Source organism: Colossoma macropomum, unplaced genomic scaffold, assembly GCF_904425465.1.
Source record: "Colossoma macropomum unplaced genomic scaffold, Colossoma_macropomum, whole genome shotgun sequence".
Taxonomy (NCBI): Eukaryota; Metazoa; Chordata; class Actinopteri; order Characiformes; family Serrasalmidae; genus Colossoma; species Colossoma macropomum.
This window is the reverse complement of record NW_023495252.1, coordinates 75,407-90,344: the sequence shown is the minus strand read 5'-3', so window position 1 is coordinate 90,344 and position 14,938 is coordinate 75,407. Positions and strand designations below refer to the sequence as shown.

Below are 14,938 nucleotides of genomic sequence, written 5' to 3'. Positions count from 1 at the left end.
GATCAGCTCAGCAATTCTCAGAGTCTTGATAATGTTGCAAAACATTTTAGTAGGCTGGTAATATATAAATTAGTCATTTAAAATGCTTTGTATTTCTGCATACTGCATTTCTATGAAGGAGTTGAGCTATGGAGGGGTATTTAAAGCTCGTTTATATCTTTAACATTGCGGGACAGGACACATACAAATCCAAAGCTGTATGAAGAACAAATTATGAACCACTCACCCATGCCTTGCAGTGCACACACTTCCACACATAAATACACACACATGTCTACATACTGCTGCCATGCACTTCTAAAAGGGTAATGTGGACTATATGAGGTGGACCCTTCCCCTGCTCTGTTTCACTCTGATTCATCACCAATTGTTCTCTTTTTCCGTCCCTTATTCCTGTTATCTTTATCTGCCATTGCTTGCCATTAGTGAACGGTCATTACTGTTCTTTGCATTTTTGCTTATCTACCCCTTCGCTGCTCTGCCATACCTGTTACTCAATTCATGCTGTCATCTGTTTTTAATCATTCCCTCTTTGACTTTTTCTTTCCATTATGTGTTCATTTCTCAACACAACACTGTCTATTCATGGTTTCCTTCTTGCATTCTTAAAAAAGGCCCCGATTTGTCTGCCTCCTTTTTCTTGTCACTCTGTCTCTTACTGCCTCGATTTGATCTTTTTTTCCTTCTTTTCCTGTTTCACACTGCTCCTCCTCTCTCTTTCTGTCTCTTTTCTTGTTTTGTTCTGGCCCTCTTCCATATCTTCTCCTTTGTGGTCCTGGCTTTCCAGGGCAGGGCATATGCCCCCCCAAATCTTTCTGCATGCCAGCAGCAGCTCCCATGTCTCGTACTCCTCTCGCACTCTAATCTCTGCTCTCTTCTATATTCTGCTCCCCTGACATGGCTATAGAGTCAGGTAAGTGTTCCATCTATCTTGAAATGCAACTGAGTCCTTTCTTTCCCCCTCATTTATCCCACAAAATTCATCACTATTATCTGTCTTGCCCTTGACACCCATTGAGCTGTAGGTTAGCCACTGTAAGGGTTAACATGTAACTGAAGGCTGTACAGTTTTATAGTTTTAAGTACGTCATGTGAGATTAGATAAAGGGAGATTAAAGGTTATTTTACGTTTTGGGGGGGATTTTGCAAGTTATGTTGTTTTGTTTAATTTAAAAACATAGTGTATTTCTTTAGGCTTGAAAGAGGCTAACAAAAGTGTCCATATGAGAAGATATTGTGGCTTTTTACACTTTACTTTTCAGTGTAACATTTCTTTCAGCAACAACCAGTCAGGTAAAGACTGACCATACAATGAACTTAATGTGATGGTGATTTTATGACACAGTCCCCAGTTAGACCTGAATAGATGTGAAAGTCTGTGCTTTAATTTGTGTGCAAATCTAAACACGTTCATTACATTTGAAAGTTTTAAAAGGGCAAATATTAGTTCTATGTTAATCTGTCACTACTAACCCTAAATCATGTCACTTGCACAGTGACAATGCAAAGTGAATTAGTTTTTCATTATTCTGTGTTATGATTGTTGGCATTATGTACATCCTAAAAAAGACCCTGCCAGCACATAATGAACAGAACAGTTTCCTCCTCCATCCAGTCATTTGCATGACTTAAGTTCTCTTCAGTAGCAGTACATTTCTCATGATTCTTGATGGTTGTCACATCTGTGTCCATGATTGCGTTGGTTGGGAGTGGCCAAAAAGTTATTCACTTGTTTCATAGTGAATGGAATCACTCCATTCAGCTAGTCCCCTGCCCTCCACTCCCTTCCTCCACTCCCTTCCTCCACTTCCTTCCTCCACTCCCTTCTCCCCGCTTTGCAGAGGTCTCTGCCTGCCCTGGCTGCATTCCTGGCACACTGGCACCACCTGCTGGATGGAAGAGGCAATGACAGGCTAAGCAAGCACAGCAGTCTGAGCAGTTTATGTTGTTTTTGGACACAGTCACTGTTTTTTTCTTTCACAACCTGTACCTTTTTACTATTTTTTATACTACTTTTTCCGTTTTTATTTTCGTCATTGATATCTTTTTCTTGGACTTTAACCCCAAGCACCCTGAAAGAACATTGTTTAGATAAAAAGGTCTCACCTTTCACACTCTCCTTCAAACTCATGGGTTATGAGGTATCTGATTTATAAGTTGCCCACATGCAAAGCTGTGGCATGAGTGCTTAACAGAAGTGCTCATGCATGCCGAGTTACAGTTGTTAAGCCACAATTGGTCAACCAGTGTTTTGGGATGCTTTTTTAGTGGAGTGGGTACTCTGCACAAAAAAAATTACAGTGTGTATGTATACTTAAGTGTGTTTCAGGCACTTCATGTGCATGCTTTTTGAAACTTCAGTCCAGAAATGTGACTAGGTCCAGGCTCTTGGCTAGCCTCGAACACATCTTTAATAGTATCTGACTTTTTTCCGAGGTATGAAAAACACAAAACAAATGCTAAAACCTGTTTTGCTTGTAGGCTAAAAAAAGAGAATAAAATCACTCAAAATAATGCCCCACTTTTGAATATGAACTGAGTCCCTTTTGTCCTGTCACTTGATTTTGAGTAGACAGAGCAGGTGGGGAAGCCAGCTTACTAACTTTAAACTACCCTCATTGCTTGATACAAGCTGAGCGCATTAACCAAGTGAAAACTAGTAAGGAGTGGATGGGGCTTAGATGATGAAGAGTTTGAAAAAAAATTATGTAAGTATTATGTAAATACTCAGTGACCCTTATTCATCACAGTTACATTAGGTCAAATCTGATTGTAAAATGAGCACATGCAAACTTGACTGACAGTTTTGTTATGCATCAGTTTCATCTTTGGCATATCTGTTCAATCAAACTCATGTCTGATAGAAGTGTGTGTAAATCTGAGCATAATATTTTACAGCGTGTATTACAGCTAAATGAACAAAATTATTATCTACAACATCAAAGAATCAGCAAAAACAGTAAAAATAAAAAATAATGACAGTACTAATAACTTTGTACACATATTTTTTATGTACACACAACAAAACAAATGCTGCAACTCTGTATACCATTTAAAAACTTTTGCTTTATACTATTGATATAGTAAATAATTGCCTCCCTAATATACAAAATAGCTTACCTAGTACAGTAGAAGGTCAGATCTTGCAACATTATCGATCAAGCAGGCATTATTTTATGAAAATAAGTAACACTACACAATCACATATGTTTACCATGGAAAAGAGAAGCCTATGACATTTTGTTAATTTCACTTTCAGTCCTTTGCAGTTGTTGTAATTTTAACACTGTAAAGCTGTTTAATCTATTCATTTGTATGTAGGAGTTTTTGTGAGTCCTTGATGCTGTGGAACAGACTTATTCAATATGAACACAGGTCTACTGCTAGTGTCAACATGACAATGTATATCAAGAGCAGATGTTTATGATGCAAAAGGAAAGTAATTCTGCATTTTTAACAGTTTACAAGATAGAAGCAAAGACAAAACAGAAACAGTGCTAGACGTACAGCCTTAACCATTGTATTTTTATCGTTGAAATAAATCTGTCAACCAAAAGAAACCAGGTGAAGAATGACAGTGGATAATCAGTATTCTCTGCACAGTGTTCTGCTGTTTTTTTTAATATCCTGACCAGCTTCCCATTGTCCGTGTCTAAGCCTTAAATACTAATTTGTGCCATCGCTAAGTAACATAGGAGTGATAGCAGAAATTAGCATTATTTGTCAAGTCAAGATTTATTTATATAATGCTTTTTACAACAGGCATTGTAGCAAAGCAGCTTTACAGAAAATCTAAGCCCAAATATGCATGCTAAGGGCAACAATGGCAAAATAAAAACCCTCTAAGAGCAAAAAGAGCAAATGGTCACTAACAACTGTTAGAGGCCTATCAGAATAACAAATGATGAACAGAACTGATGACTACTATTAGAAGCTTATCATGATGATGAATAGATGAAGAAGGTGGGAAAGTGATTACACCTGCAGAAAGCTCCATGGTGGTCTAACTGGTCTGGAAGGCAGGTCAGCGGACAGCATCAGAATGGATACAATGGGAAGTTGTTCAGCTCAGCAAAGAATTCCCTAACAGGGCAGATCTTGCAACAGCATCAGACTGGACAGGATGATCAGGTGTTCAGTTCAGCAAAGAAACACAGACAGTTCTGTTTGAATTAAATTAAATTTTTAATTAAATTAAAAATATTTACCCCCTGCTGTAGCTTGGTTAATTCTAGGTGGTAATATTGGTCCAGCACCTTGTGATGTAAATAGTCATGATGGCTCATAATAAGAGATAAGTTAACTCAAATACTGTCAGATGAGGCCATTTAAAGCTTAAAATATGAGTAGGAGAATGATGTATTCAGTGCAGAATTTAACTGACAGTCAATGTAGTGTTGATAAAACTGGACCAATAAGGTCAGACTTTCTAGTTGTAAAGACTGTAGCATTCTGGACTAACTGAATCTTGTTTAAGCTTGTGCTGGAACATCCAGACAGCATGGCATTGCAGTAATCCAACCTTTAGGTAGTAAAGGCATTTTTCCACACCCTGTGGGAATAGTGCATTTCATAACTTGGCAATGTTTTAAAGATGAGGGAAAGCTATTTTAGTAATATTGCTTATATCATCAAAGGACAGATTGGAATCATTTGTGTGTCAAGGTTTTTCAAACATGTATCTGATGCAACTGGGAAGCTATTAAGATTTAGCTTCAAATCAGACAGCTTGTTTCTTGCAGCTTTTGGCCTAAGAAGAGGAAGAACCTCTTGACTTCCTTTCTTTTATGTCTTTTTCACAGTCCTTGATCTGATTAAGTAAAAATGTATTATCTGGTTTGGCTGGTATGTACAATTGTTCGTCACTGGGCATAGCAGTGGAAATTAATGCCATGATTACTGACAACAGTACCCAGTGATGGCGTACATAAAATGAATGATTAGAGGTCCTAAAACTCTACTTGACTTGTGGAACACTATACTTTCAATGTTTACTTTCACAAACTAATAGCAGTTAGTCAGGTAAGATCTGAACTAGGAAAGAGCTATTCCTGTTACTTCTACAAGGTTTTCTAGCCTTTCTAGTAGAACAGCATTGTCTATCGTACTAAATAGTGCACTAATCAGAACTGGCGAAGATATATTTCCTTGGTCAGAGGATGATAATAGATCAATTACTATTTTCACTAGTGTTGTTTCTGTACCTAAATCCAGACTGAAGTTTTTCATGTTATGTCATTCCTGTGCAAGTAAGAAGTCTTTGATATAACTGGAAGATTTGGGATAGGTCTTTATTTTTACAGTATATACCAGTTTTTGGTATGCTAAAAGAAGATTATATTTTATAATTGATAAAAGCAGCTTGATTATTTTTTTAAGTAAACGCACAGGAATTAGATCTAGTCTGCAAGTAAAAGGCTTTGTGGAGGAAATAATTTTTAACTAGCTCTGTCTGTTGAAGCAAGGTAAAGGATTCCAGTCTCTCTGCAGTAGTTACACTGTACACAAGATCTAGATTGGCTTTGTAGGGCAGCAAGTGTGTAGTGGTTAACAGTGCAGTTTAAATTTTGAATGAATGCTGTTGGTGGTCAGATGAACAGATTACTTGTAAAGCAGACTGCACTTGTGAAGTAGTCAGTAATCTATGCTGGAATATATTTTCCAACCCTGGAACACTAACATGTAACACGGTGGTTCTGATAACTATTTCCAAAGCCATATGAAATGATTTTTGAATTCTTATTTAAGTAAAATTCAACAGGTCTTTCATGGTGTTTGAGGTTATTTGTAATCTGCAAGCTGCCTGCATTGTTTTTGAAACTAGTGTTTATTTTTTTAATTGAAAACGTATATTCAGTGTTAAAACGAGAGTGATAATAAAGACAGGGTACATATGTAATTTATTTTTGTTATTGTTGCTCATTATTCTCTTTGTAACTCCCCCTACTTCTCCTGTCTTACTGTCTCTCTTTGCAGCACCCGTAAACAAAACTACATGATGAACTTTGCCAGACAGACTGGGATACGTCACTATTACAACAGGAAAAAAAGGGCATTGCAGCAGCACGCCTAACCTACTGTAAAGGAGAACCTGGAAATCACACATTGATGACACAATACCACCAGTGGAACCCTGTTAGCCTTGGACCATCCCACTGCCCTCTGATTTACATTTCAACCTGCAGCTAATCAAGGCATTTCCAGGGAAGAGTGATGGGAAAAAATAAGAAACAAAATGCAGACATTATGTTTACTTTCCATGAACTTTCAGGTTTGTTATTGTAATTATTTACATTATGCTTTCTCCTCGTCCGCTTATGACAACTCTTCTCCTCTTTCACCCTTCCTTTAACCACACTGTGAAGTTCTACCAGAAAACTGATGATGATGATCATTTGTATTGATAATGAAACTAAAGCAGTTGTGGAGTTCAGTGGGCTGAGAGTGTGGAAGATTCAACCTGTACCTGTTCCCAGTAGGAAACTGGTATCAGTGACGATGAATGATTGGGTTAACAGTGATAATGCTAGGAGTTTTGTGTTCTTGCTGTTCTATGTCCGTGGATTCTTTTTGTGATGAGTTGATTGTGGTGTACTGTTTATTTGTTTGTTAGTTTTATACTAATTCCTATCTTTTGAGGCTTTACCATTGGGGATGGATGAAAGCCTGAGTACAGGCCAATTTCAGAGATGGAAAGAAAGGGGAAACAGTCCTATTTTTTTCCTCACATTTTATCAGTTTTAATATCTTCATCCCAAAATACAGATATTTATAGTAAATTGTTCTCCACATAACCTATTGAAATGCACTGTGTGTGAAATCTGTATGCTGTTTTCTAGTGTTAATTTATTAGTCAGTCAGGTCAGAATCTAAGACTGCAATGAAAACTCTCCTACCCACCTCATCCCCCTTGTGATGTCCCCCTCTCCACCTATCTTAAACAGTTGAAGGGAGATGAGGACTTCCCCATCAGTGTTTGTTTTTGTAGGTCTGTGTAATGTATATCCTTTTCACCCTCTCAGTGTAGCTACAATATATCAGCCTCTTTTGTGTGCATACATACACACACACACACACACACACACACACACGTTTATCGATCATAAGGAGACAAAGCAGCCTTATAAAAGGAAAATAAAGAACTGCCCAAACCTCCAAAAATAGAGTTTCTCTTGTTGTGTTGCACGTTTTGCACATTAACTCAATTTATATGATCAGCTTGAGACATCACAGTGTAACAATGGCTTCCAGGTTAGATTTGAATCAATTTTATTCGAGCATTAGAATTATTTTTACAACTCAAACTAGATAGATGTTATAATTTCCTCTTTTAAAATGTCCCGAAATACTTTATGAGAACAATGTGGCATGCATGAATGGCCTTCTGTGTATGTACACCTTTCCAGAGTTTTTCTTTCTAGAACTGTGCCCTTGTCATTTAAATACCCATGCATATGAATGCCATGTGTCAAGAATTTAATTGATCTTAATTTGACCAAATACACAAAACAGTCAGAGCAATGGCTGTGAATGCAAGCAGCCTGTAGTTGCAGGTCCAGCGTTGGCTGGAGTTACAGTAGTCATAACTGCAGCACGAGTAACCTAATGAGATGTTGCTTTCCTGTATGATCTGACTGTTCTTCCTCAGACATTTGTTCTCAAATATGCAGCCCTTGGAGAAGACTCCACTGTATACTCCATAATGCCCATCTGCAGTAAAGCACTTCTGTCCTGGCAGACATTCGGTCAAGACATGCTTGCAGGGCTTGTTGACCAGCTGCAATGGACAGTAGTAGCACAGCAGGTTTGCACAGTGCCAACCAGGCAGAAGAAACACGCACAGACAAAAGGCATGTGTGAGTTTGAGGAGAGATGTACTGGAGAAGCAAACATTTCCTTGTTGGTTCATTTTCTTCTCTTATAAACTACAGTAAAAGGAACCTGGAAGAAGAGATTAATAGTGGTGATACTGATTCAAGGACAATTATGTGTAAATGAAAAATGAGCAAATTTGCAACTAGTCAACTTGCATGCAGTTATCTTTGGTCCAAAAAGGTTAAAACTCTCAGTATATAGTTCTATATGACAAAAATATAAGTGTGGGAATTAACAAATTGCCCTAATGAGCCAATCTCGTATGTGAGATGTACCTTAAGAAACAATGATGTTCTTCATATTTTAGTTTCCAAACATGAAATGAGACTTTGCATGATTAAAGTTTCAGATTCTATTCAACTTAATGGACAACATGTCTGACGTAGACTTTTTCTTAGGATCTTTCTCAAGAACAAATTTAGGAAAAAAGAAAAAAAAAAATGTAGGAAGATACTGGTGAATGATGCCCAGTGTTTTACAGCAATACATTTCACTGTGAAGTTAGTACTGCTCCAGAGTAAGAGGCACAACAGTAAGCCACAGTAAACAAACATATTTAAATATATTTGGGGCTACTGCTCTGTCATAAGCTTAATTGTAGTTTAGTCTCATTTTAGCACAGGGTTGGCTATACTGGTAACTTTAGAGGTTTAACACACAGCTGTGAATTGAATTAAACTTGACTGCAGTAAAACAAGTACATGTCTACCTGATCCACCGCTGGATGTTATGTCAAATTGTGTCATGATCAGCCCAACTAAGATAAACCACTATAATATTGGCATATTTTGCTATATTAAAGCTTTCAAATTTATAAGTAAATATATTGTTGGAGTTTAATTTATCTATTGAAAAAAGTCATTTTTATTTATTTTATTATTAATACAACAATCAAAGCATTAAAACTTTATTCCTTTAGTTCTTTTACACTTACAGCAGACAATAAAAGCCTTTTTTTATTTCATGCCTAACCTAATACAGCAATGTATTAAATCTGTGTACATCACTGGGCCTCTCTGTGTACAATGCTGTGTCTTTTAGTTTTAGTCCAAAGGTTCTCAACCCCAGTTTCCACCCCAAGCCCACCTGTTTATAACTACAACCCCATTTCCAAAAAAGTTGGGACGCTGTGAAAAATGTAAATAAAAACAAAATGCAATGATATGCAAATAATTTAAACCCTATATTTCATTGAAAATGCTTCAAAGACAACATAAATGTTGAAACTGAGAAATTTTATTGTTTTTTTTAAAAATATATGCCCATTTTGAATTTGGTGCCAACACCACGTTCCAAAAAAGTTGGGGCAACAAAAGGCGGGTAAAGTTGTTTTAAAACACCTGGTGGTTAACAGGTCAGTAACATGAAGTAAAGATGAGGAGGGGTTCACCACCCTGTGAAAGACTGCAAGATCAAATAGTACAACATTTCAAGAATAAAGTTACTCAACATAAAATAGTAAAGAACTTTTGCTTTTCATGAGAATCTGGAGAAATCTCTGTATGCAAGGGACAAGGCCAAAAACCGGTATTTGCTGGCCGTGACCTTTGGGCCCTCAGGCGGCACTGCATTAAAAACAGACATGATTCTATATTGCAAATCATTGCATGGGCTCAGAAACACTTCTGAAAACCACTGTCTGTGAACACAGTTTGGTGCTGCATCCACAAATGCTAAATAAAATTCTAAAACACTGCCACCTTCTCTGGGACCAAGCTCATTAAAAATGGACTGAGGGAAAGTGGAAAAGTGTTCTGTGGTCCAACAAATCAAAATTTGAAATTCTTTTTAGAAATCATGGACGCGCTGTCCTCTGGGCTAAAGACCACTCAGCTTGTTATCAGTGCACAGTTCAAAAGCCAGTATTTCATGATGGTATAGTGGTGCATTAGTGCACATGGCATGGGTGACGTGCACATCTGTGAAGGCGTCTTTAATACTGAACGATATATACATGTTTTGGCAACATATGCTGCCATTCTGCATGTATTACAAAAGCATTGCTCCATATTAATAGAGTCCTAAACTGACCTACCTGCAGTCCAGATCTGTCACCACTGATAACATTTGGTACATTTTAAATGAAAAAATAAGCTTAATATAAAACCAGAGGAAACACACATCAACAGGTTCTTTGTGCATTGCCAACCACACGGCCATATCCACACAAACATCACACCATTATATAATCACACCCTCCGTTATATAATCCTATTCCACTTTCTTGCAATATTCTTGAAATAATATCATTTTGGACAGTATCTTTCTTAAACTGCCACTCTGTAATGGTACTGAATGCAGTCCAGCAGCGATGTTGACCGCCCCAAAATGGCGGCACCATTGACATGCCTGCCTGGACCCAAAGTGGTGTCTAGGTATGTGTATCTATGGTCCTGCTAACCAAAACCCGTTTGCTGTAGAAAAAAGGAAATATATGTTTTCTTAGCCTTTTTTAGTGAAATACATCGTTCTACTTTCTAAAACTAAAGGCAAGTTCTGGGCAAGTGATTAGAAACTATTTTAACTTTTAATTCTTTGCAGTTGAGCTCCATTTACTCCCAGTCATGTTTTTGATTTAACAGGGAAATAGGAAGTGGCCAGGCTCCTCATAAATCAGCCCTGATAATTTTAGCTACATGATACTATGCTGGCTAACAATGAACTTTCTCATGCTGGCTGTAGTATGTTATGTGTACATAACACAGTACAACTTTAATTTCTCATCTAATTGCTAATATTTCAGACTACAGAGCCTGTAGCAAAACTGAGCAGCTACTGGAGCTAGACTAAAGCATGCTGATTTAGCCAGCAACATTACGAGCAATCCAAACGAATAAAATTAAATACATGGTTTGTATTTTACAATCTCAATGTGTTAATTGTGCTCATAAACTCATTAGCCATCTACATTTTTACCACAGTGATGTTATATGTTAGCCTATAGCATGTGTGCTGCATACCTGAACATCTTAAGAAGTCAAAGTTACTCTGGATCTCTGGGCTATGTAGCATCTCAGACAGAGATGAACAGAGTGAGAAGTAGTCTATGGCCGAGCCACAGCTGTTCTGAGGTCAGCTGAGAATCAGTCACAGCTCATTGGGTAAATACATCGCTTTTCCACACTGAAGTTAATAAAACCCTTTAGAAACTTAAATACCTCAGTATCCTAATGCTAGTTACAAACATGGCTACTCTTAATGTACTGAAGTAGCAGTGGTTGCTAAGCAGTTATTGGAACTTTGAGGAAAATAAGGCGGACCTTGACAAATTTGATTGCCAATAATACAGTGACAGCGCTCAAAGAAAACAAATCCAATTTAACTATCAAGAAAAACACAGCATTTGGTCCCCTTTTCCGTAGGTCTGTGACACCATGGCTGCGGCTCTGAGAAGACTACCAAGTTATCATATAGGCTCTGTTTCTACATTTAATCTCATGAACAGAGAAAAGTGAAAAAAAATCCTTCTGAAACTACCAAGGTCTGAACCTCAGTGACCTCATAGCTAGTTACAGCCATGTCCACAATATGGCAATCAACTGGGGCAAGCCATATGTCCCACACTCACACTGACCCAGTACTGAAGACAAGGCAATGTATCATTTTGAACTGGTGAACTAGCCTGGCTAGTGCTATGTTTTTCTTTCTTTTCTTCTTTCTTTCTTGTATGTAGGTAGTGAAATGAAGAAAAAATGTTTGCTGAGATGAAATTACCCTTTGGCACCAATAGTTAAAGCCTTAACAGATCATCTTTAGCTTCTCTGAACAACACATTCTGAAAAGGCACAATCAAGACTGCAACGATTAATGCTTCCTCAAGTTGAGTGGTACCTCAGTGTGCACAATACAGCATTTAATTAAAACGTGCCATGAAGTTTTCAGAACATTACGGTGAAAAGTATATAGGCCTAGCTGAAAATGCACTTCAATTACGACAATCCAGCTTTAAACCTCAGTTAAACCTGAGATACAGAACCAACTAGTAGCAGATGTGTGATTTATAAATGGCACAGCAGTTGGGGTTTAGTTTAAACTGTAGCTTTCAAGGACACAGCAAAGGAGTTTAAGAACCCACATGACTCATTCAGGTTTAAACTCGAGTGAAACTCTAAACACAGCTAAGCTAAAGACAGTGCAATAGCCCCATTCAAGTTTTTTGTTGGGTACACCAACTTCCAAACTGAAGATACCAAGCAGCTCCCCTTACCACAACCAAAGGCTTGACACAAAATCAACTTTAAAATCAGACAATTTTCTAGAACACATACTTAGGCCCCTCACCATTCACAGAGAGCAGAGGCATGATTATGGCCGAATATTGGGCCTAAACATATTTTCAATAGCCCAGTATATTTTTCTGTGATTAAAAATATGTACAGCCAATTGTGAAACAGCTGGTGTGCTAGAACAAAAATAAAAAGGAATAAAACCAAACAAAAGGTCTTGACAATGTCTAATTAAAATCCTCACCTGTTTTGCCCACTTTTGCATAAGACATCTGAATAACCACAAATTGGTTACTCCAATGAATCAGCATAGGATTGTGTCAAACAGGGATAAATTGAGGAACAACGCAAAATCCTTTGACTGGCTACTGAATTTCCATTTAACATGTTCATTTGCCTTCATAAGCGCATTAATTGGATTGAATTGTCATTTAGGCTGGATGAATGCGATTTGCACGTGGCGAAGTATAACCAGATGGGCGTGGTTTTATGTAGTCAAATCAGAAGGCGTGTTCGACATAACCCCGCGCTGCGCAGACCGATCGCCGCCTGGCTCGGTACGGTGCATGCCGGTTAGTTTTTTTGCTCGACTTGCGTCGCGCCTTCGGCGCGTCACGATGACATACGGCGTTATAATTTCGCCAGTGCGAGGCGGCTGCAGACTTCAGAGCCAGTCGCTGCAGTTGCTTCCCACGAGCTGTGCGAGCTGAGAGATGGCTTGATGACGACAGAGCTTAATTCTCATTGGCTAGAAGCTACGCTGACACATGTGACGTGTGTTTCGTTTTATTCTAAAATGAAACTTTTTTCTAAAATGTAAATCCCCACTGTAGCTGTTCAAGACCATATATTTACGTTAATACTATCATGCTCTCTATCTTTTTATCTTGATATTTTTCTAGAACTTTTAATGGTTATTGTCTTCTTATTTTATTTTTATGAAGCAGTCTAAAATGCTTTTGTGATTTATAGTGCTTGTGTAACTACATTACTATTGCACTTTGATTTATTTTTCTTTCTACTCTGTAAACTTTGTAAATGTTTTAAAATATGCTAAACAAATAAAGCTGTGTGAATGAGCATGGTGTTATGTTTCTTTACAAGAACCAATGCCAGAAAGTAAGCTGGTTTGAAATATAAGAACAAAACAATGTGTTGTTCAGAAAATGATTGTGTTAAGAAATCATCTTCAATTAACCACAGTCAATATTCATCTTCCAGTATTGCATGTTATGTTATTAGTTATAATATGTTTGTTTTATCTCCCAACAATTTAATGTCATCACTGATGTTGACAATACATGAATATACACAAGTACAAACTGCAGTTTCATACACACCACTTAGGAGTAGGATAATTCATCTAAATGGCACACACAATGGCATTCCCTGCTAATTAAATGTTCAATTTGTGTAGGCTAAAGACCACTCACTAAATCTAAAAGCCAATCACTGTTCAATGAAAAGATGTTTTGTGTTTTGAGTGGCAATTTGGCATATTGCAACAAATTAAGAATAACAATCTATACATTTGGAACAGGTGTGCACTATTTCTCCATTAGACCTTTTGGTATATGAGGCCATTGTCTCATGTTATATGTGCCATAACATCACAACATGGACAACATCCTTATCATTTTGAAGGACAGCCAAGGAAATATCACCATATGTGTACCAAAAAGTGTTGCAGAAAGGCTGAAGAATGGTGAGACAATAAAAACATGATGCGAATGCAATGGTTTTGGGAATACTTTATTCATTTTGATGTACTTTTCCAGATAAAGAGTATTTGGCTAACAAAATGAATCAAATAAGAAGTGCAAGGAATACAAAAACTTCCGGGCCTGCAGGTACACTCTGCATTTATTACACTCTGCTATACCCCTATATGACTCCTGCTTCGACAGTGTCCAAAGACAGGCTCTTTGTCAGTGCCAATTTTTTCTGCTGTGGATTCATATAAACAGGGCAGAGGGTGTTAATCAGATCCTATATAGTAAGCAAGATAATAAAAGGTTACCATAATAACATTAAACCATTTGGATGGTTATGTGGATTCCATACTCTACACACTCTACTTGTCCTTACGAGAGTCTGAAATGACCTCTACATTCTGAGAGTCTATTAGATAGGAACGACATCCTCTAAATGTTGTATTTTTGGATACAAGCCTAAAAAGTCCTTCATAGACAAAATGCTTATTTATACAGTTCGGACTTAAAGTCACTTTGGCACAATATAAGTGGAGTCTATTTACAATATACGCAACCTTAATGATTAAGATCTGACTGAGTGCACTTGATCATTTCCATTTAATTATTTCTAGAATTTTGTACATAGACTGTTTATCAATATTCACTTGTTCTACCTTGAACAAAATTAATATATTTTGAATTATATTATTCAAACGTTTTAATGTAGAATGATTCAATAGACAGTCTTAAAAACAGACTACTTAGTTTAGGTCTATTAATTTAAATTCTTATTGACAATTATTAACGCTATTCATAAACATGGATAACAGGTTTTTAAAACTTTTTTTCACCAATCTACACATTAAATGAATGATGAATAAAACCACTTGTGTTTACAGACGTTAAGAAACTTAGTCACAACTGGGTTTAACCTACAACAATGATCAAGAATATTTAGTTTAGCCTACAGTCGATTAAATAAACGCTGTTTCACCTTGTTGTTCATCATACTCGATTTCATGCAATAACAGAGGGATTTCTACTGCATCCACTTCATCAGCTACGAAGATCGCCAACACCGCGAGATCCGCCAGCTCACGTGGGTTTCACGTGGCGACTGTCCGACTTGACGGCTCTTTCCTA

General features: G+C 37.4%; 1 protein-coding gene across 2 annotated transcripts in view; it reads left to right on the top strand.

Moving 5' to 3' along the window:
• Positions 1 to 7,161, top strand: part of reln (reelin) — a 292,302-nt gene extending 285,141 nt beyond the window's left edge. The window contains exons 64-65 of one of the 2 annotated variants that reach the window (XM_036561447.1): positions 908 to 913; positions 5,977 to 7,161. In XM_036561447.1, the coding sequence (XP_036417340.1) occupies positions 908 to 913; positions 5,977 to 6,073 (103 nt within the window). In that variant the 3' untranslated portion in view covers positions 6,074 to 7,161. The remainder of the gene's footprint in view (positions 1 to 907; positions 914 to 5,976) is intronic. The other variant, XM_036561448.1, reaches the window with a different exon arrangement.
• Positions 7,162 to 14,938: the final 7,777 nt, after the last annotated feature.